The sequence below is a fragment of the Monopterus albus genome, unplaced genomic scaffold, assembly GCF_001952655.1.
Source record: "Monopterus albus unplaced genomic scaffold, M_albus_1.0 scaffold172.1, whole genome shotgun sequence".
Lineage (NCBI taxonomy): Eukaryota > Metazoa > Chordata > Actinopteri > Synbranchiformes > Synbranchidae > Monopterus > Monopterus albus.
The window spans coordinates 709,939-736,014 of NW_018128052.1; the positions used below are offsets into that span (position 1 = coordinate 709,939).

At 41.6% G+C, this 26,076-nt stretch overlaps 1 protein-coding gene across 1 annotated transcript; it reads right to left on the minus strand.

The window, feature by feature from the left end:
• Positions 1–2,169: 2,169 nt before the first annotated feature.
• LOC109969370 (hepatocyte nuclear factor 6-like) lies at positions 2,170–14,109 on the minus strand. Its single transcript, XM_020616203.1, has 2 exons — positions 13,029–14,109; positions 2,170–2,548 (listed from the first exon to the last, which is right to left on the minus strand). The coding sequence occupies exons 1-2, from the start codon at positions 14,107–14,109 to the stop codon at positions 2,190–2,192; spliced, it is 1,440 nt and encodes a 479-aa protein (XP_020471859.1). The 3' UTR covers positions 2,170–2,189.
• Positions 14,110–26,076: the final 11,967 nt, after the last annotated feature.

A 26,076-nucleotide genomic window follows, 5' to 3' on the forward strand; every position in this document is an offset into this window, starting at 1 on the left:
ACACGTTGTGAAGTATCTTTGGTATTGATGGCTGTGTCACAGTCCACTCTATTCTGTGAGGTAGCCACACACACACAACTGTTTCCACCACTAATTGTCCACTTTGGGTCTGAACTTCAAACATCTGCGCTAAAAACCTACAAAGCTTTTTCCCCCTCTTGCTTCTAGACAAAGTCCTAAATGACAGCTCCAACAGGGAATCTGTTATAGTGCACTATGTAATGACCAGAACCCAAACTCTGGTGGAATGTCACTCAGATGTTTCCTGCCAGTCTGGTGATGGGCCTCTGCCCCTCCGGCTGCACCCTTCTTCCTCCTGCCTGCGTCTCCTCTCTAATATGATTATCTCCCGCTAGAAGAATGCTACACAACAAAGTGGCTTTGCCCACAAATAAAACAAAAAGACACAAAGAAATGAGGTGGTTCTCATGGTAACCAAAACACCATCAGCAGAGGAATGCAGTGACAGTCAAGTTCAAACGGGTCAAAGTTCAGAGATCAAGGAAGAGGTCCTTCACCTCCAGACAGTCCATTTATTCCATCGCACAGGTATTGACATATATGCACAGTTTGTCACTTGTGGTATCGTCTGTGCATAGGAACAATCTGTGACATTTTGATTCTTCTTTTTTTCATTTGTTATGTTTAATCATTTTGTCAACAAGGTGCTTCTTTACATATAGTTTCAGCACAACATAGCACAATAGTCATGAGAGTAAAACCATGTGTCTATGGTACTATTATTACCCGCATCAATAGTAAGGGGGACAAAATAAAGGAAAGACACAATAAGGGGAGTAGCAAGAGAGTAGATAAATAGAGAATAGATAAGACAGAGATGAAATTAAAGATTATTTACAGTCATTTTCAGTGTGTTTCATGTGGATCACATCAATGTTTTTCTGAGGTATGGAAAAGGCAGCGTGCCCATATAGTGCTCGCAGTTTGAAGGTTGTCATGACACAGGCCAGACACGATGGGGCGCACGGCGATGGAGCAGGCTGCATCTGTTCTCTGATTATCATAAAGAGGCAAACATCATTGGCACTCAGGATCCTATAGTATATTGTGACATTTGACCTCTGTGTTTGGCCACTAGAACAGAGCAGACCCTCCACCGCCAACCCCACCCCCCTTACACTCTGGAACGACACTTCTGATCGTGGGGAGCATCATCCCTGTTTGATTGTTCTCCTTTTGTAACCTGAAAATAACCTCTCAAGTGGCTACATGGTGGATGGCCATGTAGTCATACAAGTCTTAAGAAACCAACATTCAAAGATGTGTCAAAAGGTGTGTGGATAATCGTGCTGTATAATTGTGTCTGAGTGTGTGTGTGTGTGCAGGGCTACACTTGTTTATGCAGAGCAGTTACTGGTGTCTGTATCCTAGCAGAAATCTACACTGTAGGCCATCCTCTGTTATGAGCTGTAACTACACCAGCATGCTCTGAACATGTTCTCAGATGCGGTTCATTTGGAAAGCAGGTGGCGCTGTTACTCTGACGCTCAGCAGCCTGAACCACTGCAGAGAGAATGAACACACTTGGAGCGCGCGCGGCATTTGAACATTTACGCACGACACACACACACACACACACACACATGCAGTGTTAAAGGATCTGCCGAGAGTGTTTCACTGGCACCTGACACACAAACGTGCCTCTCAATCATCAGCAGCATCTGTTGGTGAAACGAGGAGTGGTTGATCACACTCCCGATGTCTGAATTGGAAAGACCAACGCGTTGCTGCGCAAAGTTTCGGGTCTTAAAGCTATCGGCTCCCTGTCATGAGTGATTCTTTGGTGTGTTTACTTCCTGACAAGAGATAAACCAGCACGGCTTCCTAAAGCAATCCCCGCTCTTTTAAAGGATTTAACACAAGCCCACGGTGTGGTAGGTGGATTTTCTTTGGTTTTCAGGTGGATTTAAAAAGAGCCACGTGTGGTTGTTTGAGGGGAAACTCTTTTAAAGCTACTGGATCTTTGGTTGAAATGCAAGTTAGCCCCGTAAGGTGAAATGAAAACACAAATGGAGCAGTGAGAAGATCTGGTTCATCTGCACAAGTCGTCAGCACTTTGAGCCGATGAATCAGATAAGCGATCTGGAGCTACACACCCTGTAGCTCTGCGGGATCAGAGTCAGAGCCCACCACCTCCTCCATCCTCCATGCGTCTGCCCCAGCCATCGTCAGGCCTTGGAGAACGTGGTCGCAGAGGAGGTACCGGGCTGGATCGGTGAGGCGTTGTTGTTGCTGCTGTTTCCGTGAGGAGTGTGCATGTGGCCGTGGCCGTGCACCCCGTGACTGTGCTCCTCTGTGTCCCAGCGGTCCGGACAGCGGCGGCGTGAGTTCATGAAGAAGTTGGACACGGTGGAGAGTTCCAGGCCCAGCTGCTGGGAGATGGTGAGCTGCATCTCTTTGGAGGGGCGGCGGTTTTCTCTGAAGATGGCTACCAAGGTGCGGCGCTGCAGGTCGGTGAAGACCAGTCGCTGCTTCTTTGGCACCTGGCTCCGCTCTCTTCCGCGGTCCTCCTCCTTACGTTTACATGCTGAAGAGGACACAGCAACAGAGAAATGTGACGTCCACCATAATACTGTATAGACTACTATGAGTTTACAATATAGCCTTCAAAGGTAGAATTTGGGTGGGAAGAAAAAATAATGCAACAGTATCAGTGTAGGATGCCTCAAACACCCATTGATGACATAAGAAATCAAAGCTGAAATCAGGGCAAATCAGGATGTGAAAGCAAAATGTTAGATGGACTCATGTCTTGTATTTCATGTAAATGTAAATAGGCTAATTCGTTGTTTAAATGGAAATGATATTATGAATATGAGGAGATAAGCACAAGTTTGTGCGTTCAGAATACTTGGCCAGTAAAGCAGATTCTGATTTAAATTCTGAAAGTAAAGTAACTCGTATATGTGACATGTAAGAAAAGAAAGCATCAAGTCAGTGAGTGGACACTGAGTAGTGCAAAGGCCCAAATAAAAACATCTCTGTGACCTTCAGATTCTTAAACTCAGGACTGAAATATCGGACCACTTTCCAAAATATGTTAGCCTAAATTAAACCAGTCTTTCCAAGTGGAGTTCCAGACCACCCCAATCAGCTTTTATTATAAGCCCATTATTTTATTTTATCATGCTTTATGTTTAGATTAATTCTTCAGCTTCCAGGCAGCGTTTGTTTTGCATTTATTTCACTATGATATGTCAACTTGCGGACATCTGAAACTTGCTTGATAGCTAACAGTTCAATTGCACTGTGTTACAGTCCACCAGCAACAAGGGAACCTAACTGGAACCTCTTGGTGTGTGTTCAAGGACATCCCAAGATGTCACATCGGACATCTTATTTTAGCTGATATTATAACTGTTACAGTGAGTATGCGTGCACGTAGCGTGTGAATGCACAATCACACTTTTCAGTCGACGTGTGCCTGTCGACCTAATTGCCGAACAAATGCCTTTTAATGTTCCCTGCTTACATCGGCAGTAGATTATGACAAAGATATTAGAAACAAATATTGTGGAGACTAATTGTGCATTGGGGTGGATTTCAAGCAAGTTTCAAATATCTGCAAGTTGATTCTCACAATGCAGTGAAATGAGGTGAAACCGCCTGCAGGATAGGAAATCAATCCTAAAACTTATAGAAGGCTTGGGAAATGGTCATCAGTATAGTTCGTGGATAATGGGCTGCAACCACCAGTTGGGTCCTTTAAAGTTAATACAGTGGCTAAATGTGGACGGATGAGTTTAATTGTTCTTATTCAGTGTAAACAATTTCGTTTAATTGTAGTCTCCGGGTCTAATGGTCAAATTCTCTTAAGACAATGAGGTTGAAGTGGATAAACTGTTTTCATTGTGGGTCTGTGAGTCTGTGTTGAAACTGGAGGAGATGTAAAATGCTGACAAAGGAGCGGTCTGCCGTGCCTGGATGCACCGTCAGTATGCTCGGCTCTGGCTGTGGAGACTGGAGGGAGTCTGTTCTGTTCTGCTGCCCTAAAAAGCTGCAATGATCGATTTTCCGCGGTTTTCTCCCGAACACGTGGTCCAGTAATCAGGGCTCCCTTCCCCACCCGATCGATCCTCATCGATCCGCGAGACTGAGGTGTATGTGTGTGTGCGCTTAGAGTATGAGTACGCCCTATGTGTGTGTGTGTGTGTGTGTGTTTTCAGTATGAGTACACCCTATGTGTATGTGTGAGCGCGTTCACCGGCTCGCGTTGGAGGGGATAGTTCGGGACCGCGCTTTGTGACAGACAGATGGTGGAGAAATTGTTTGTCTGGGGGAGAACAAAGGAGATGTGGCAGTCATCCAGTCTGAGGGCTCTGGAGGAATGTCTCTCATATGTACTGTATACCCCCCAAATCTATCCGTTTCTTTACGCGCGCATGAAATGTTGTCTGCTGAAGTGCGTGAGAGTACGAAACAAAGTTAAGAATGATATTTATCGCAATCTTGAAGTGTCTGTGCACAGGTATGGGGGAGGAAGGGAATTCAAGAGGAGAGGATGAGGGGAAGGGAAGGAGGGAGAGCTGTAGTGTGGAGGTAGTGTATGCAAATGATTGATGACTTTACAGCAGGTTTAGACAACAGCAGTAAACAGATTTGACTGTGAGGGGAGATCAATATGAACGTGCACATGTGTATGCATGCTTGTGTGTGAACGTGCATGTGTTTGAATTGCCATTGTTCACACTTTATTACTGCAAGCAAAGCATAATTATAAGATATTTTCCCTCAGCAGAACGGAGGTTTGCCCCTACACCAGAGCCTCCACAGATACATCACTCCATCCCTCCTTCACTTCTTCAATTGTTTTCCTCTTGTTGTTTTTCTCAATTGTTTTAATTTGCCCTCAGATTGATAGCCCCCATATTGATTGATCCGCACTTCAGAACCATTTCATGGAACGTTTATTCAATTGGTTCAAGCCCAGCCATGCCAGAATTTCCTCGCGGCTCTCTAAGTGCTGTCTCAAACCAAATTCAATACTCCCTAATGTAATGACTGAATACTAGTGCTAATATAGTGATAATTTAATATGTAATGCCTGTTTTCGAACAATTTGTGCTACCGGCCATTTTACAAGCCAACACCACTCTGGTTCTCCTCTATCAGCTCTAATGCAGTTCTGCAGCTCACAGACCTGCAGAGCAACACAGCCACCATCCTAATCAAGTAAAACCAAGGAGTTAGCACCAGGCCAGGACCTTTGTGGGCAGTATATATTTCAGATAATCAGAAACGCCTGGCCCCTTGAACATCTCCTTCCACAGCAGTGAATAGGGCCACAGGGAGGAAAGAGGGAGCTGCTCATTAAAGCAACTTCTCTTGAGAACCAAACCATTACAGGCTACTTTAGTTGCTCATTACAAACAGGTTTTTCATAAGAGCCAAGTGGTGACACTCAGTAGTCTCAAGTGACACCTGCTCATGTGCTTTCATATGTCCTGGTGTCAACGATGCTAAAGGAATCAAGCAGCTGCCACTGGGCTTAATCTCAGTTTCTTGCTGATCCACAGATTAACTCGCCAGTTGTGGAGCATGTTAAGTTGCACTTGTGCCTCCCTTAAGAGCAGCTCTGTTTCATCACTTAAGTGGCTGCTGTTATTTCCACTCCACCTTTCACTGTCAAGGACTGTGCACTTACACGAAGATGAGGGGCGCAGGACGATGCTAGTTGACTTTTGTCTGTTATATTACAGCATGAGAGTGCCTGACATAAATTTACAATAAAAGCAAGATGACTGACAAAAATCAATGTATCAGATAACACATGTTCATACAGAGTAGTGCCAGATAACCCCCCCCCACCCCTGATGTGTTGTTATTGAATATAAAAGTATTCTGATATGGTCTTTCCTCAAATTATTTGTTTTCCAAATAGAAAGTTTTGGCGGTTACATCAGTTAAAGTCCATTCATCAGTTTGTGTGAGTTGCACATTAGACCATAGTTGAACCTTTCCACCTTCAGCAGATAAATGCAGGAACAACCTTAGTGTAAAACTCAGCACATGCATCATTCTGCACAGTGAAGCAGTCATTAACCCAGCATGTTTTCATGTTTTTGAATGGTTAACACTGGCAGCCAATCATTAAAATGATAATAAAAACTGTGTTACAGTCAAATTAACACAGATCTCTAATTCCAGCTAACAATAGGATTTTTTTTTTGATTTGCTGAATGTGCAGGAGGAAACATGAGCATCTCAGGTGGCAGCTGGATCCTTCCAGGTATCACGTTGAGATTAAGCAGAGATGAAAGCCAATAAATGGATGAGAGTCACACCGAAAAGGCCATTTATCCATCTACTGTAGCCTAATATGTGTGTGTGAGTGATATGAAAAGGCAGGTTAATGACTCAAAATGCAGAGAAACACAAACATAAACAAAAAGCAATTAAAGCCATGTTTCCTAAGGTGTCCTCAGTCTAACTTTAAAATGTCTGTGTGTGTGTGTGTGTGTTGTGACAGGGGTGGGGAGGGAGGGGAGGGAGGGGGGCAGACGGTGAACCAACCGCACCGTTCTGCTGCTAGTCGACGCCTGGACGGACGGATGAGATCGGGCTTTGTGTGCGGTGAGACGGGCCCTCTCCCGCCCTGGACGGACTACTGCAGGCGAGAAACAGTTTGGCGTCAATCACTTTCTGTCACACCTCTCAGATGTACGGTTATTGATTATATTGATCAAACCATAGATTTATTCATTGCTAGGAAGTAAAACGCCCGAATAATCCCCCCACCCTACCCCACCCCCCCAAACTTCACCAACATCACCATCACCCCCCACCCGTAATAACACAACCGTGCTTTCATCCTAAACATTAGGACTGTCTTATTTGAAAGTTTTATTTGTCAGTGTAAAGCCTCCTGTCCTGTTGAGAGAGCGATCAGCAGCTTTCAGCCAATCCCACCCACTGACTCGCTTTCATCTGCGCCACTGTTACATGTTTTCAGCAAATCGAGCGTTTTATTTACTCCGGTACAACCCGAGATTAAATGGGGAACGTCACCGCAGAGCGCACGGTCTGGGTGCGAACGGGGGATGCGAATGAGGAACATTTAAAATATAATACGGAGGTTCTCTCATGATGATGATGGTCTATTTGGTTTAACATGAAGGCGTTTACATTTTGGGCGTTTTTAGGTTTGTTGGGTGTGTATTATTAAAGCCTCAAACAAATTATTTCTTAAATTAAAACCCCTTTTTAATGTATTTTTATGTAAGACTGTTGTTTTATGCTTATTGCCAGAAAGTGCCATATCATTTCATCCTTTAATTCGAACAGCAGCAACAAAACACACCAGTGTTTGCCTGAAATATTAAAAACATCGACAGCGAAACTGTTTTTAAAGATTAATAGTCTGATATGTAGAGGTGGAGACTATAAACAAAGACTGGTCGAGAAATATTTTCAATATAAAGCTGGGTTTTAAAATATCCATTATGGAGAATCAATGAACTATTAATTGGATACAAACGAAGTCGATATCATTTTCTCCTGCTTGCCATTTAATACATGAAAAAGGCTTCGCTAAAATGAGGCTTTGATAAAATATACCTAAGGAAATATAAACACACACACACCTACACACCCATACACAGACTCTCACACACTAATGTTGAAACAAGGTTATGTATGTGTTGAATTTCCCTCTGAAGACAAAACATGGTGAAGCCTCTTTTGGGGGATTTCCATCTTTGTCATCAGACCACTGCTGTGTGAGCTCAGAGGGAACTGCCCCTTCAGCACCATTAGGCCTTTTCCAAACTGACATGGGGCAGTTAAAGAAGGTTTACCAAAATAAAAGCCAGGCTGTCCTCCAAAGTAAGAGCATGAAATAAATGAGCCATCAAATTAGCAACACTGTTGTTGCCTTCTTGCATGTTTACCTAGATCATAGTTACACCTTAAGGCAAAATAGGAGAACCAGAGTCAGCTGTGAGTAGCTGGTTCATATATTTCTACACCTAACCTCATTAAAGAAATTCAATTTTAAACTAAATGTTGCACCTTGTGCCCAGATCATGTGCACAAGTTTGGTTAAGTTAAAATACTGACCATGCCACAGGTGGGTGCAGGTCAGGAAAAGGTCACTTCAGTAATTTACAACCACAAATCAGAAAAAGTTGGGACGGTGTGTAAAATCAAAATTAAAACTGAAGATAGTGATGTGGAAATCATCAGTGTCCTGTATCACATTGAAAACAGTACAGCAGCACATTATTTGATGTGATACCTCATCAACTTTCTTCTTTGTTCAAAACAAACACTCACTTCATTTCTGATGTCTGCAACACATTGCAAAAAACGTTGGGACAGTAAGGCATTTACCACGATGTGGTGTTACTGTTCCTTACTACAACACTTAAAAGACATTTAGGGACTGAGGACACAAAGTGATTAAACGTGTCAGGTGTCATTTTGTCCCATTCCTCCTGCAAACAAGTCTTAAGGTGCACAACAGTCCTGGTCTTCATTGACACAATATGCATTTCAAAATGCACCACACATTCTCTACTGGGGACAGGTCAGGACTGCAGGCAGGCCAGTCCAGCACTCACACCCTTTGCTCCACAGCTATGCCTTGGTAACGTGCAATATGAGGTTTTGTCTTGTCTTGTTGAAATATGTATGGGCGTCCCTGGAAAAGGATGTCGTCCTGAAGGCAGCGTATGCTGCTCCAAAATCTGTATATCTGTATAATCTGTGTATTTTTCAGCATTAATGGAGAAATCAGAAGTGGCGGTTACCTTTGCCAAGGGCACTGACACAACCCCAGACCATGACAGACCCTGGCTTCTGGCTGGTAACAGTTTGGATGGCACACGGTGCCCATTCCTTCCAAAAAAGACCCGAAAAACTGATTCTTCTGACCACAGTACACGTTTCCACTGTGTGATGGTCCATCCCAGATGCCTCCGAGCCCAAAGCTTTTGTGCTTCTAGACACTGTTGACATGGGACTTCCTTTTGGCACAGTACAGGTTTAAGCGGCATGTAACTACATATTGTAGTGCCTGACACGGGTGTGCCAAAGTAATCCTGGTTATATCGCTTATAGAAGATTCTTGATGCAGTGCCGTCTGAGGGATCGGAGAGCTTAGGCTTGTGTCCTATTCCTTCTGAAATCCCTCCAGATTCCTTGAATCTTTTAGACTGTGGAGTCTATACACCACAGAGGGTGACATATCCAAATCCCTTCCTATCTTTCTTTGAGGAACATTGTTTTTACACATTTCAATAATTTTCTCACTCATATGTTGGCAAACTGGCGGTCCTCAGCCCATCTTTGCTCCTAAAGGGCCAGGCCCTTCCTGGATGCCATGTTTTGTACCAAATCATGATGCAGTCACCTGTTGATATCACCTGTTTCTAGTGGAATCATCATTTCATTGTTTTACCTCATTACTGGCCCTGAAATGCAGCTGTCCCAACTTTTTTGGAATGTGTTGCAGACATCAGAATAGAAGTGAATGTTTATTTTGAACAAAGAATAAAGTTGATGAGGTATCGCATCAGATAAAGCGCTGCTGTATTGTTTTCAATGTGATACAGGTCACAGATGATTTACACATCAATATTTTCAGTTCCCAACTTTTTTTCTGATTTGAGGTTGTGGTTGGAGGTTGTTTTACACTTTGTGTGAGGCTATAGAGCTTGCTCATACATTATGTTGTGAAGCCTACAGTATATGTTTTCTGTGTCATGACACATTCACTCTCGGTCATACTAATTGTCAAAATATTCCACAGCTGTGTGCCAGTATGCAAAATTAGTTCTGTCTGGTACAGAAAGAGATGACTAGACAGCAGAAATGAAGAAGGGGTGGAAGGCAAGAGATGTGCTTTGCTGATGCTGGTAGAGTGCCACAGGAGAAAGAAGGGGGAGGAAGGAGGCAGGGAGCGAAGGAGAGAGAGAGAGAGAGAGAGAGATGAAGGGAGCAGAAGAGAGAAAATCAATACCGATTCAGAGCTAGTCAGATAAGCCTGAACAATGTATAGTGCAAACACACTCCCATTCTCACACACATGTGCATGTAGACGTACACAGACATATTCATGTGTACATACACACACACAGTGGTTGATATGTGCTTGCATGCCTCCATAAAGATGCATTACAAACCCCATAAAGCATAGCAACCTTTAAAATCAACTGACATCACAACCTTGGATTGCTTTGAGGATTTGCTGACATGAGCAGAAAGCATTCATTACTATGACTCGATAGGCAACTGGATGCTCTGATGCTCCTTGTCTACAGTAAGAGGGTCTTCAGCTCTGGTCTTTGTGCATTTGTGTTAAAATCCCAGCCACAATGCGCTGATCTCACTGGAAATGTTGCAATCTCTTTACAAATGGCTAGGGAGGTTTGTTTTCTGGCCTCATCTGATCTATGCTTTTCAACGCTGGAAGTCTACACCACCCTTGTTGGTGTCAGGTCTGTGTTATTGATATTTCACAGGATGTTTGGGGTGTAAATAGCATTCTTCAAAACCACTTACACACGCTCAGCAGTGAGACTGCTGTGTGGTCCTCAACTGTTAACCACACATTTGACTATGCTTACTTAGAAGATGCTGTTACAGGCTCTAACACTACCACACTCTGCCTTCTCTTTCCTCCCCTCTCTCCTCCGTCTCCTGTATACTTATCAATTATTAAGGTTGGTATTGATCCTTTCACTACCCTGCCTCTATCTGGCTGTTCACACAAAGCCCAAACCTGCCTGCCCTCACTCAATCAGTGGCATCTCCCGGCTCTTCCAGCTCTTTTTCCACATGTCAGTTTTGCTTTTCTCGCTTTTGCACTTAAGCTGGGCCGACTGAAGTTTTGTACACCCCAATTTGGTCCATTTGGATTCTTCAGAACATATGAGAAACATCAGACTGATATTAATCTTTCATGGCACAAGCAAGTTTGATGGGCAATAAAAGATGGGTCTGGTAAGGGAGAGTAGGGAGGATGGAAAATAGCCACGTGCATTGTTTGATTTTATGATACACGCTGTCATTCACCCTATTTTCATCCTCTAGTCAGTGATTTTTGTTTTGTTTTTTATTGTGGCACTGACATCCTGAAACCAAACAACCTGCCTGCCCATTGCCAGGTTAACCAGTGAAAGATTAGTGGTATTATTTACATATGCTGCAGAGAGAGAACAAGAAAAATAGAGAGGGAGAGCACCAGGGAGTGGGAGAGAAGGGGGTTGGGAAGGGGAAACAGCCTTATTGATCTCCTATGTGCAAAGCCAGGCAAACACTGAAAGGACAGAGCTACACTATGAATGACACACATAGCCTCAGCAATCCTCCTCTATCTGTCTATCTATAGGCTGGCAGTCTTGTTAAATCTGATTCCGTTAAATCTGTTGTTGTCCATATTCAGTGGTGGAACAAGGACTCAAATTCTTTATTCATTTAAAAGAAAACTACAAGTAACAAGTTGCAAGAAAAAGACCTGTATTCATAATGTTACTTATGTAAAAGTACAAAGTATTAGCATCAAAATATACTTAAAGTACCAAACGTGTACTCGTTATGCTGAATCTTATTACTGGATTATATTATTGTGTCCGTAATACTGTATGCTTATAAGTCAAATTAGTAGTTTGTGAATTTTCTACCAAGAATCAATGAAGTTGTATGGTTATACTGTATTTTGGTTATGTAATCTGATTCTGAAAAGTAACTAATGTTATCAAATAAGTGTAGTGAAGTTAAAAAATTACAATATTTGCCTGTTAAATGTTGTGAAGTTGAAGTATGAAGTAGCAGAAAACGGAAATACTCAAGTTAAGTACAGATACCTCAAAACTGAACGGAAGAACAGTGCTTGGGTACATGTATTTCCACTTGTTAAACTGTGATGGACTGAGTTCTGAAAACAGAAGATCAAATAACTGTGTATTTTACTGTAATACATTAGCTGTTGATTTGAACATCTGTTCTTTCAAAGTTATTGAAAGCAGAAGCACATGATGCTGTTTTCAGTAAAAAAATAAAATAAAATAAGCTAAATCTTTACTAATTTTATTGCCTTTCTCAGTGTTTTCAGCATTAAACCCAGTATTCTCGGTATTTTTGTCTATACTGGTCCCTACCAATCCCTTTCCCAGCTACAATCAATGTTTCATCAAAACTGTTCGTGCATCTTAAGGTTGCGATGAAATATATCTGGGAATCATACTGGCTGGCTTGGACATATCTATAACAGTATAATAAGCGTTTATAAAGTTCTTTTTTTAAGAATCATGTCCCAAGGGTTTCTAATCCCATTAACACACTCTGCTCATCTGCTGACAGCACAGAAAGCGTCGCCTCTGTTGCGTATAAAGATCACACCGGTATGTTTGAACGATCATATCTGTTTAGGTTCTAAATTTAGAGCTTTTACTACCGAGTACTAAATGAAAAGCCGGAGAGACCGTGCGGTTATTGCGTCTTTCAGCTCCGATACGAGTATTGATCCGTGTGCCACATTTAAAAGGGAGAGTGGGAACTGGAGTATTGATCAGGCAGCCTGGGGTCACCCCGCTTCTCTCGTGCAACTAGTTGGCCCGGTAGGCCCACCGCCGCCGCCGTGTGTTTATAGTCGGACCCAGAGAGGGAAGAAAGGCGTCGGGGGAGGGCGGCTAGTTGGAGGTTTATTGTGAATCAATGGCGAGTTGCTATGTGCCGATCAAAAATATAGACCTACAAACTTATTCTACAACAGCCTCCGTAAATGAAAATCTACACGCCCAGAGCAATCGTTAATACCTTTTCCAGAGATCTAAATTAACAACCAGCTGACATCCTCTCTTTATGAAATTAGATATTTTATTCAGCCGCTGAGCGTCTGCGCGCCTTGTTTTAGCCGGTTGAACTGTCCGTGGTGCTGCTTTGAGGCCTGCGCAAGTTGGTGTGTCTGTTTATAATTTGGGAAATAACGGTGCAGGGTGACGGGATTGTTATGGGACTGTCAGTTTTTAATGTGAAATAATAATACTGATAGGACGGTATCTTACCGGCCAACCGGAGGGCAGACATCCGCTGAAATTCTGGCTCCTGCAGCCACTTCCACATCCTCCTGAAGGTCTCCCGCCCCGACTTGAGCTTACTCCAGGGTTTGGGGTTCCGAAGCAGATCTGACAGGGTTCCCTGTGACCGGCTCAAGATCCTCTGGGCGAATATGGCCTGTGGGATAGAGTACCGCTTTAACTCGGCCGTTATCCTCTGAGCCACCTCTTTTGTGTTGATTTCCTCCGCCTGGATGCCCGACCCTGCTACTCCCTGGCCGGCTGCGTGGCCGTGCCTCTCCCGCTCCCCCAGCATCACCGCGCCGTTTGCCTGGGAGTGAAGATGACTGTGCGGGTGGTGGTGCATGCCGTTAAGGTTGGAGATCATTCCGTGGCTGTGACCCCCTAAACTCCTTGCCAAGTGCTCTTGGTCACTTCGGGACAGCATGGAGGCATGGGACTCAAATCCGGACACCGGAGATAACATCTTAGCGTCAGTTGAGAGGTGCGCACTCGGTCCATAGGCTGAGAGCGGCTGCTGGGAGTTGTGCAAAGAGCCCAGCCCGCTGGACAGTGGGGAGAGTGAGCCGTGGCCCATACCAGACACGGACATCTCTTTGGGGTAGTGACTGTACAGATTGCCCATGGAGGCGAGGCCCCGGTGGTCGTCCCGCATCAACGTGAAGCTGCCGCTGACGTTCCCGGCGGAAAGTCGTTGATGAGCGGCAGCATGGTGATGTGAGTGCGGGTGGTGAAACTTATCCGAGACGGTGGATATCGGAGGTAGGTGCTGCAGAGGAGTCAGGGTGGTGTACGTGTTGCTAAGGCTCATCCCGGTCTCGCACATGCTGATGGACGGGTGCAGGTGTCCGGAAAGCGCGGACGGGTCTGTTCGGTAGTCCCCACCGGAGCTCTCCAGGAGCGACGCCATACCGGAGACCATGGCTGACCGTGCGCCGGGAGCGTGCGAAACCAGATTCCGGGGAGTGGAGCAGGGGGATGGCGACGGCCGCGCGTGCGAAGAGCTCATGAGGTCCCCCGCCTGGGAGTGCGAGGAGACGCTGTGAAGGTTCTCCATGGTGAGCTCCATAGCTGAAAGGATATATGTTCCCCTGTCCCACCCACCCCACCCTCTCCCCTGTCTCTCCCTCTCAGTCTTGTCTCTCACTCGGGGATGCGCGCTCTCACTCTCTTACCCCTAGCCCTCCTGAAGCGATAAAACTATCAAACCGTTTGAACGCCAATCCATTGATTAAAATCCTCCGATCAATCGGGCGTAGTGTGAGTTCTGATGTTCAGAGTCAGGTAGAGAACCGAGTAGGTCCGCGGCGTCGTAGCGCTTTATGCGTTACATGTGTATGGGAGCTTTCCAGGGCGATATCTCATCTCTGGTCCAACAGCGCTTTCACTAAGAACAGGCTGAGCCGCAAGTCAGGAATATGGGAGCGCGCCTTGTGTATTTAAAATGTAGGGCGGGGACGAGCAGAAACTTCTCAGTAGTCTTTCTCACTGGGATGAAAACGCGACAGTTTGAAACAGACTCTCACACGGGATATCTCACAGTTTGTGGTTATAGGCCTAATCAGTTTTGAGAAGCTGTAAATATTTCTACGCCAAACATGACGCTTTTATCTAAGCGTGTGCACGAGCGTAACTTGTGTGTACCTGTGCACGTGTGACGGAGTCAGACAGGTAGAACCTGTGTAAGATAGCCGCACATCATTATCGGTTTCCGGACACGCGAGTTCTTTACAGATAAACTTTGTTTTCCCACGGAGTGTATGGTTTTGCATTTATGCGCTTAGTGATAAACCTGATCGAAGTATTGATTGACAGAGATTAATGACGTGGCGCAGGGTGGGTAGGCTGTTGGGAGGGGGTGAAGGAGGTCACAAAGTAAGTTAGGATCCCAGCGGTGCAGACCAGTGAATAAACAGCCTGCTGGTGGTTTTTGTGGAGATGTTCAGGTTTTATTTTTATCAAAACACAACACAATAATACGAGTGTCTTTATTCTGTGAATTATATTCCTTTATGACGCAATTTAAAATGGCTCTGCCTTAACAGAGCAACAGGAGGACAGTTTGTACTTTAATAGAATTAATCCATGCAATTAAAAAATGAAAACAAAGTTATATATAAATAGTGCATAAGCTACTTATCTTTGTAACTTATGAGACGGTTGGGTCACCTGTGATTTTCAACTTATAAATCATTCATTTGAATCACTAAATTGTAATAGCGTTGCCTGGCTAAAGTGTAAAACCTTTTAGTAATACTACTACTACTACTACTAAGAATAATAATAATAGGTCCTGTATGCTTTATTGACATTTGAAGAAGAAGAAGAAGAAGCTTTATTTTATTGTCATTGTAACATTATGAGACGTACAATGAAATTTGGTTTGGAGCTGAGGGCCCCGGGCCGCTGCGTGCATACGCGTCGCCATCACGGGCAACTTGGGGGTTCAGTGTCTTGCCCAAGGGCACTTCGAAGTGTCCTTGGGCAAGACACTGAACCCCCAAGTTGCCCGTATATTAAATGACTTTCGCGTTGATTTATTTTGCCAGCAGTCACATATTCGCTCTGTCTATAATCAGTCTGCTCACTAACGAACAGAAACAAATGAAGAGTCGTGCAGCTCCTGGAGCAGATCGGCACCGCGCTCGGTGCCGGTGATTGATGCCTGTACCATCCGTCTCCTCAGCCACGGCCGATATATGCCGCCCGTTTTATTTGCCTGTGAGCGAGTGTGTGTTTTTGTGTGTGTAACTAAACCGTGAGCAATTTAGCGAGGCAACAGAGAAGCTGTAAGACAGATGTGCCAATTTGTTGTCAATAGTCCGTCTTTTTAATTTTTATGAATCTTTAAATTGTTCTGAGTGATCTAGATCACTGCGCAGGAAAAACTAAGAAATGATCAATCGAAAAGAAAGATATTTATAGTTATTTATACCTGTAATCTTAAGTTTGTTCATTAAATATTAACATAATAGGCTCTTAGACAATGGCAGGTAGGCCTACTGCCTTTAATTTAAACGTGACAATGATCAGCCAGAGCAACAAGTACAGCTAAAGAGAGCCTTTTAAAGGGATGTTTACCCACTTTTGGTCAATACTGTGAATTAATTTAAAGTGTGAAGGAAATTAATTACATTCTTTACTGCTGGACGCTGAACTATGCTGCAAAAGACCCATTTTTATGTTCTCATTTTCATTTTTTAAAAAGCCATAAAGCATTTTCCAGATAGGTTCATATTTTTTATGGATTAATATTTTTATGGATTAAAAAACACGCTGACAAGAAACGGACACACACACTTGTTTCAGTAGCCGAATTGTATTTTGCATGAGCTAAAGGCCTCTTCTCAAAAGACCTACAAAATAAAGGCAGAGCCGGAGGGCTATCCCGCATTGGTTCTAGTTTTAATCGCTATATTTAATCACAAATGTGTTTTAAGAGCTCAGAGGATCAAAATAATTTCCATCGAGTATAGCTCATAAAATGAAAACAGGGGACGTGTGTCTATAACAGCTGTTATTTCTGGATATCACACAGCTCCGTGGTCAACCAATTCCCCCTATAAAGTTCAAGAAGCGATTGCTGCTTTCTATATATTGATCATCGATAGGTTCACTCTGGCTTTCTGCGAGGCGTTGGAGATCGTTTCAGTGGTTCAGTGGCTCTGACCTGTAGCACATGACTGTCACCAGGAACATGTTGGAGACAGAAATGTCGGCCGCCTTGTCTTATTACTCACTCAGCGTAAGGCCGGTCAAATATGAGGCTTTTCCCTTCCTTCAGTAAAGTTAATGATGGTAACCGCGTCGGCCCGTGACCTAGTTTGGCTTTACATTGATGCGACTCACTGGAGAAAAGTTATTTCGATTATGAGAAAACCAACAATACATTCTACTCGTTTATTTGATCGAATAATTTGGAGAAAAGTATTCTATTATGTTTTAGTTCTGGTCAGAGTCAATTAACCAAAATGAGCTTCATATATTTCATTGCATTGTAACCTAATAGCCTGCGTCGTTGTTTCTAACGGAGGCTTGACTGCTCAGACCAAAGCCTGCGTTCAGCTGGTCTGTGGCATTTTTCAGCGTTCCCCCTTTGTCAGAGTGCTGCCGTGTGTGTGTGTGTGTGTGTGTGTGTGTGTGTGTGTGTGTGTGTGTGTGTGTGTGTTGAAAAGGTATAGGGCAACACTATTTAGTTGTATATTATTGTAATTTGTAAGAAACAGGCTTCGATATTGGTTTTCTGGGATGAGCTTTGAAAATCTGAATGTAAACTTGGCCTGAAATTAGTTGAAAATTACTGCATAACATTATGAATTCCCCTCATTTAAAGAGAGATTTTAATTTTATGCAACTTTCTCACAAATATCATTGAAATGTTTGCGGATTTTTTTTCAGTATTTATCACAATAGTCACACCCATGAGGAAAAATGCTCGTGGTCATGACACAGGACTGTGACAAAGCAAGACTGGAGCGTTATGGCGACATAAAACAAAAGGTAGGCTGGTTTGAAACCTCCTGCAGAAAACACAGAAAACAGTGAAAGGCCAAATACAACAGTGCAAAGAAAACCAGCAGCAAAGACATTCAAGACGTGTCCTCTCTGAAGTGCACCTCCCACATCATTAGAGCACATACAGCTAAGTGCAAACACAGTAAATGAAGTGGTGATCGATAGCCAACATAATATAAACTGTATGGAATTACTGGTTTACAAAAATAAAATAAAAAAATATATATATATATTGATTACATTTTTTTTTGTAAAATGATGAAGCCTTAGCTAAGCAAAAAAAGACAAAGAAAGAAAGAAAAAAGAAAAAGGAAATGAAAAATAAAAAGAAAGAAATCTATCTAAACATTTTGCTTGGTTCCAAGTGGAACTGTCAGATATTAACTAGCCAAAGAGTTTTCAGTTAGTTTTTCACAACTTTGTGCCAAACAGTAAATCAGTATAACAACACAACTAGTAGCAAAAGAAACTGTATTTTCCACACTGGCATTTGTCAATTCAGTCATTTCAATCAGATATTTATCCTCTCCACGGCTTCGCATATGCAGAGGTAAACACTATGTCACATTTCTTTTTGTTATAAATTGCATTCAGACGTGGCCTAAATATTGAATGCATTACTCTCCATCAGTGTTAGATTATATGAGGAATAATGAGGGCTTTTATGTGCAATGGTCTGAAGTGTCACACTGAGATTGTGCACTATATACTGCACAGCTTATTGAGTCTGTTTGTTTTAATGGAGATAATGTAACCTCCTGGAAGTCTTTTACAGTAGTGCATCATCAAAGAAGCATTTTTTTTCTCAAGTGTTTTAAGGCCCCATACATCATTGATTATAGATTTATTAAGCAGCCTCTCAGTTTTTTATTGAACATTTACATCGCAGATGCAGAGATACTGACTCCACCCTGCCTGTACTGCAGAAGTAGATAACTGGATTTAGTTGGGGAAACAATATAGTGTGAAAAATATAGTCTAACAGTTTGTTTAAAATTGAAGAAATGTTTACATTGTACAAATAAAAGAAATCATGTCACTCTTATTACAGTAATATGTCAAAGTGAAAAAAAAATCCAACTGTTTCACATAATACTGTATGTGTGGGGAACATAAACAGAGCATCCATGCCTCTCCATGTTACCAATGAGACCAACTTATCGAATATTTGTATCATTATTTATAACGCTCCTGCAGCTGTGAGGATTTTAGGCACAATTTAAGATAACAACAAGGTCCAAAGACCATGTTTCTTCTTGTATTTCTGAGTCAAGATACAGTAGTAATAGTGACTTTTTCATTAATCATATCTCTTTATCAGCTGAAAATGCACACGAGTACAACTTCTCCAGCATCCATATCCTCTCGGGCGCTGGTTGCTAAGTAACAGAAGGAGAGATGTATTGAGACAGAATAGTCAATCAATTCTCCTGTGAGGTGTGTGTGTGTGTGTGTGTGTGTGTGTGTGCTGCGTGTTTGGCACAGCCATATTGTTTCTGCAGTTGTCTGTAAGTAAAGGAGAATATGTGTTTTCAAAGCTGTGAAAGGAATTAAATGATTTTAAATATATTAATAACTCCAGTTTTTCACACTTCGACCACCTAATATTTAGAACAACCTTATCTTCGACCATTTTATATTCAAAGGTCAGAGGTCACCTGGGTTGTCCTCTAGCGATTATCTGCTTTCCATCGCATCAGTCAGTGCAGTTAGCTGCTTACTAGGGGAAACTCTTATCTTCACTGTACAGGGGCAAAGCAACAGTTTGTTAGTGAGCTGGGCCACTGGGAAAACCTGTACGCTTCCTGTACCCATGCAACAGACATTTGTTTGCCTTGAATCAAAAAATAACCCCAGTCCTGACTTCTGTGGACTTAGTTTTCTACTCTTTGTGTGAATGTATTGTTGAGAGATTTGAAAAGCTATTTCTTCATATGTTCAGTGATTAATTCAGTGGAAAAGGGGATAATTTCTATGCGTTAAAAATATTAAGCAAGGTAAATTTTGACTTGTGCATTGGTCTATGTGAGGGAATGTCACAGTTAAAAGTAAAGTAGACATGCAGATACAAAATACTGAAGCATACTTCTGTCACCTTCTTTTTAACTTCTCCTTGAAAATATGTTAACTTTTCATACTGAAAGCTTCAACCGTGTTTACCATGAGTTTCCCTTGCTTAAAAATTTCAGCAAACCCCCTGCCAAAAAAAAGATGTTCAAAAGACAAAAGTAGTACAGATTTCCAGTAAACCACCTTCTTCACGTTTGCTTCCCTCAGGTCTCCTTGAGCAGGAGGCAGAGAAATATGCCGGTTTCATACACTCCATCGATTTTACCCTGGAACAAAGGCAGATGGAGAGAGATGAAGGCAGGGGAAAGGAGGAGAGAGAGTGAGAGAAATGAGAGATAGATGGAAAACGTTTGCTGGAATGGTACATTTTCTTGTTTTATCTAACACACAGCTACATAGATAATGTTTGGCTATTATTGACTTCCGGAAAAGGAGATACCAGGATGTGAATTTAAAGGTTCTGTGTCTGTGTTTACTTCAGATGGGGAAACACCTATCAAGCTGGCTTTGAACACCAAATGCAGAAAATACAGCATTTACTCTGCGAATGCATTGTGACAAAGAGCAACAGAGTGAGAAACAGAAACAGAAAGCAACAGGGAAGAAGAAGAAGAAGAGGAGAGAGAGAGTTGGGCTGGTGTTAAGGTGATTAGTCTGGTGGGCTGGCGATAGAGAGAGTTGATCAATAACCTATCGATCTCTCATTGCGAGTGTCAGGGGGGTAGTGGGAAAGAGAGAGAGGGTGAGAGAAAGGATGGGGAGGGAGTCAGTCCTGGCTTGACTTTTAAAAATCCTTTACTCTGCAGATGACAAATAACCCATTAGATTACAGGAGAGCTGGAAAAGCTGGAGATCCTTCCTGCTGCACGCACACATACACACACCTGTGTATTTACCAAGGGTTGGAAAATGTTTCTCAATTTTAAATAAGCATGGTACAGACAATTTTTCAACTACAGCTGCATGCAAAAGAAAAATCATTTCTGTAAGTAGTGTGGAGGAACTATTGAGCTCAATGCAGTGAAGTTACTTAGCAGACCATTACTTCAAAGAATTCCTCTAGGCTGAAATATTCACTGAAGCAAGCCACACTCGATACGCACCCTGAAGCCTTTTAAAATGTTCTGCAATAAGTCTATTAGAAATAGGTGACAAACTCAAGAGTAAACAAAAGCAGAAAAGAGACGAAGTTGACTATTTCCACTTATATTTTTATTGTGTGGGTTGCAAAAAAAGACAGACACGTTCTAACAATGTGTGTGTCATTAGTGAAAATAATGAGATGATGACAAACAGCCCCCCGGTGGTGATTAGAGTCTGAAAAATGAATACTGAGAGAAACCTATTTTAAAAAATTAGGGCTGAGCTAATGAAATCACTTGAAAGAGAAGGATGACACTGTGTGCGTATATTTTTGTGTGACCAGAAAACAGGTTTATCGCTCCCTGGTGTAATCTCAACCATGCATGATGGGGTCAGAGTTGAGGGGTGAGAAGTGAAGGGTCACTCGGTCCTTGAAAATACCTCAGACCCCAAATGACCAATGCCAAAGTAATAGAATAGAGGATGATTATTGATCAAGTCATCATTTTTATTGTCAGTTCCTATTTACCAGAGGTCTTTTACTATAGCAGGTGGGGTCAACGTGTCCAAAAGGTTTCCGTGTAGGTGCGTGATATGTGTGCATCAAAATAAAAATGGGGCTCTTTTCCTGTTGTGAATCACATATGTACTACACTTTCTCGTTGCAGATGCTTGGGGGTTTGATGGGAGAGAATGAAGGACTCTCCTCACACTTACGCTCAGCTCTCTCATTATCATCACAGATCCTGCTGACTTCAGGAGAGGACTGAGGAGATATTTGAGGAGAAACATGTACAGTATAAGAACAGTTAATGGGAAAGTCATAGTCTTCATATCCAGTCCTTTCTTTCTCACCCACTCTAGACTCTCATTTTCTTCTCATTTCTCCTCCTGTCCTTCTTATGTCCTTGCCTCCTGTGTGCCACTACTTCCCCCTCATGTATGCCTTTGTAACTGCTTTGTTCAGAGATCCCTGCCCCCACACAGTGTCTCTACTGCCATGCAGTCTCTCAAATTAATGTAGAGAATATTGACAAGTGATGGGAGGCATAGATCATCAGGGGGGAGAGGAGATGAGGGGTGGGATGAGGCCACGGTAAACTCCTTCTCATAGAGGGAGAGGTTTCCCTATATTACCCAGAAGCTTATTTGGATGTCTAAGTGTCATAGTCATTCATAGTCCTTCATCAGTTAGTTTATCTCCTCCATCTTCACTTTTATGAAATAAAATATTAGAAATGGAGGCACATAAATATCACAAATAGCAGATTCTACACTACACTCTATTCGTTGTAAACTGGATAAGATTCTGCTAACAATGTGCAAAGGGGCCGGTTGGTCAATATGCCAATTACATAGATGAGGGTAAGGAAAGGGCGAATGATAACCAATCAGTGAAGTGCTTTTACTGTCTTCTAGCAAACGTTGACCCCTGACCCTGTTTGATGACCCTCAGGCCAAGGGTCTCCTCAGCAGTGGTCGGTGAGACGTTGCTATAGTAACAGCACTGGCTGAAGAATGGCAAGGTGTGGCATGCAGGAGGATGTGGACATACTGAGCAGTCCCGTAATGTTACTCAACTTGTTTAAGCTGCATTCAGTAGCAGCTGGTGACAGTGCTTCCAGGTGCGAACTACTAGGCTTCAAATTAATGCAGTCCATTTATCAACACACACAGAAGACATACAGTAGCACACACTCAATATTTGTATAACATAAAAATATCCACCAGTCAAAAGTTTGAATACTCCAGTTCGATGCAGGTTTATGATGCTAAAAATTATGTTGTTGAAAACAAATGATTTACAATTATAATTCTGTTATTTTTACATGTATTATTTAATAATATTGGCCGCTTCTATATAGAACTGATATAAGAATATATCGAAAACTGAATTCAAATTTTAGACTCTCCTTTTTGAGTTCAGCTTGAGGAATGAAATTAGTAAAATAATCAAAGGTCAGTATTTTAAAGTTGCATTGTTTTACCCGTTGTGTAACATTTTATTAATGTTGTAGATAATAATATATTAGTCACCTGGGCCTTTTTTCTACAGAATACTATTACTGTTTATATTTGAAGTACATTCTGAATGCAAAACCTTTAATGGAGAATTGTTACATTGTGTATTGAAACCTTTACCCAATAAAGTTTCTCAGTCTTTATACCACCACTGCTTTTATTGCCATCTTTAAAAATAAAGACACCACCATATCCCTGGTTGTTTGGTGCTATGTTGCACCATCTTGTGGCAATTGTAGATACTGTGGATTCTTTATTGGTACTTCTGCTTATTGCTTTTATTGTTAGTGCCACTGGTGTCTCCCAAAACATAATTGTATTTATTAATTATTCTCACAAGATTTCCCGTCTATGTACTGTTTTTACATTATGCTATGTCTTCTGCCTGTTTTACCTTTAACAAACTGCCCTTCCAGGAAAAATGTGCAGAATGCACAATAAAGTCACACTATGGTTGTAAATATATTCAGTGAACATACATCCATCACTGGATGCTTGACAAAATAATCTTAACTCTTGATCCACTTACTGGCTTTTTTCATGGGTTTTATAGAGCCTTTTTAATAGATGGGGCTGGACTCTTTTGTAGAAAGAAACTCACTGAGCACATACACACCCACACACACACTTGTTTTTTCATCACTAAAGAGGATATTCATTCCCTGGACATTATTTTATACTTTATGATGTTTTAAATCCGAGGTTTACAGTATTTATTTACAATTAGTTCTTCAACCAATGATAATTTTCATAATCTGCCTGTTATTTTCTGAGTTAACAGATTAATAATTTTGGCCATGAAATGTTGAGAAAGAGTGAAAAGTCATACATCCTGTTGTGTGTTTTATCTATGTCCATCTGTCCAGACCCTTAAGCTATTACATGTAATGTCATATCAGAATAATTTAAACAGTTAAACTGAGCCATTTTATGCTAATCAATTAATTGATTATTCAACTAGCCTGTTTTATCTCTAATTATAAGTAAACGGAATAATGATACGCCTTCACCTGTTTTCATAAACAAGATAAACTAGTTCACAAAAAACTAAATTCAGTCAAAACCAATTAAAAAGTGATACAACTGTTACCAGTACAGTGAAATAAATTCTACACAGGTCAGTATTTGGGTGAAGTTTGTGCTAGATAACCAGTATTTTTTGTAATCAAAACATATGATATGACTGGGCCCTGTGGCCCAAAAAGCTAAAAAAAAAAAAAAAAAAGTCAAAATGATGGCATTTCAGAAAAACTAACTAGCAGATTTTTTCATACTCAAATGAAACTAAGCTTTTCTACCATACTGAAAGAAACTAAAGAAAGGAACAATGATTGCAACCCACAAATATATTGTAAGCAGACCCAATTCTAACTCAAGTGCCTTTTGTTCTGTTTGTGAGTGTCTGCCGCATGATCCTTCCATATATTGTTTTAGACACAATCATCATGGCTGCTGTTATTAGCTTGTTACTGCTGTGCTCCAGAAGCTTCCTGATTTTACCAGCTATATCATACCTTTCAGAGGGTATGTAGCAGTGTATGTGAATGTGTAAACTATACTTAACAGAAATAATGACTACATTTTCAAGTATTAGACAGCACTTTTATGGAATTGAGACAATGAAACTGTGGAATTGTGTTTTCTAAATAAGACAGCAAGAGGCAGTCTGGAGCTACATTTCCAGTGTTAGACATGGTGGTGATCTAAAACAATGTTGATCAGAAATCTAAAAAAAAAATCAGATATGTTAAAGAGCAAATAAAATTTTTATGCATTTTAACAGCTCTCCGTATTTGTTTTTACCTGTTTCTCTTGTTTGTACCTTAAAGCTGCTACCCAAAGAAAACACCTACAGCCAAGGCGCATACAGCTGGAGGCTTAAAGAAATAAGCAAGAGTGCCCCCTGCTGAAGAAAAAAACACAAAAAGTTAAGTGATCATAGCCCAAAGCTGTTAAAAATATAGTTTATTGCTTTGTTTTCTGATGTGTTGATGAAACATTAATATGAGAGACAGAATAGAATAAGCGATAATTTACATTTATGTCATGTTTAAAAGATTTGTAACAGTTTTTTTTACATAAATAGCTACTTTTTCTCCAACCTCTATTTCGTTGATGAAAATCCAGACATGTATGGTTTTATGTTTTTGTTTTGGCTTATATATGAATGAATTTATGATACATGGACCCCTATTTTTTCCCTCATATTGAATATTTTGCTCAACATAATAAACCTTACTCAGTCATTGGTCAAAGAAAGAGCTGGGTCATTCTGTGGATCCAGTTGAAATGACACAAACAACAAATGCAACAGATTGGATGCAAAATACACAATGCACAGAGGATGGTAGGTGGGAGTGTTGCATGTTAGTAGGGACCCAACAACTAATTTTTGCCTTGGGGCTGCCAAACTGAGTAATTCAGCCATATGTAAGTATAGGAACATGTACACCACCCTACACTTAATTCTACCTTCATGAAAATTACCCTATAATGTTCAGTTCTTAAAAAGGTGTTGAAGGAACTTTTCATTTATCTTTAGTTTTAGCTGTGTACCTAATAAACTGGCAACTAAGTGTATAACAGAACCCTCTGTCTTAGGCTATTAAAGCTAAATGTTTCATAACTATTAAAATAAATGCTTATGCAGCCAGTGTGCGAAAACGGTGTTGTTATAACAGTGTCATTAAATAAACCAGTTCACGTACTGCACAGCTGATTGTCAAAGTCTGAAATATCGCGGGATTGGCTCCACAATCACGTCTGGGCTCCTGTAGTATACGCCGTACACCCAACTCTCCTCCTGAACCTGGAACCCTGTATTTGACTGCAGTAACTACACACCTGCCCACTGAAAGAAGGGGCAAGGATAATCCAACAGAGACTACAGCTCCATTAAACTGGTGTTTCTAACTTAAACAACTGGTTTGGGAAACGGCACTGAAAGTAAAGTAAACCAGTAGCTTGTTTATAACTAGCATTGGGGTTGCAAGCGAGAGCAGACGTTTACTGCTCCTCTTTTCTGTTCTACAATTTTTCACATCTTCTACATTTTCCAGTCTTTGAACAAATTCTACAACTATTAAAATGCCTCCAAGAGGGAAAAGAGCTAATAAATCAGAAGCGAACGAGGATGTTGAGGCAGAAGAGGATTATACGTATTTCAGTGGCACAAGTAACAGAGATGTTGAGTCAGCAGAAGCAGATTTACACCGCACAGTTGAGTCAACAACAAGACAACTTCAAAGGTTTTGTGCAACTACTTATGGAGACAAATAACAAGAGACTCGACGACATGACCAGAGAAATACAGGAGATAAAAACGAGTTTGCAGTTTACCCAGCGA

Excerpts from the sequence above, each read along its gene's own strand:
- LOC109969370 (XM_020616203.1), bottom strand. The coding sequence starts at position 14,109 with ATGGAGCTCACCATGGAGAACCTTCACAGCGTCTCCTCGCACTCCCAG. Across the intron at positions 2,549-13,028 it reads GTCTGCCCTCCGGTTGGCCG|CATGTAAACGTAAGGAGGAG; the intron begins GTAAGATACCGT and ends TGTCCTCTTCAG.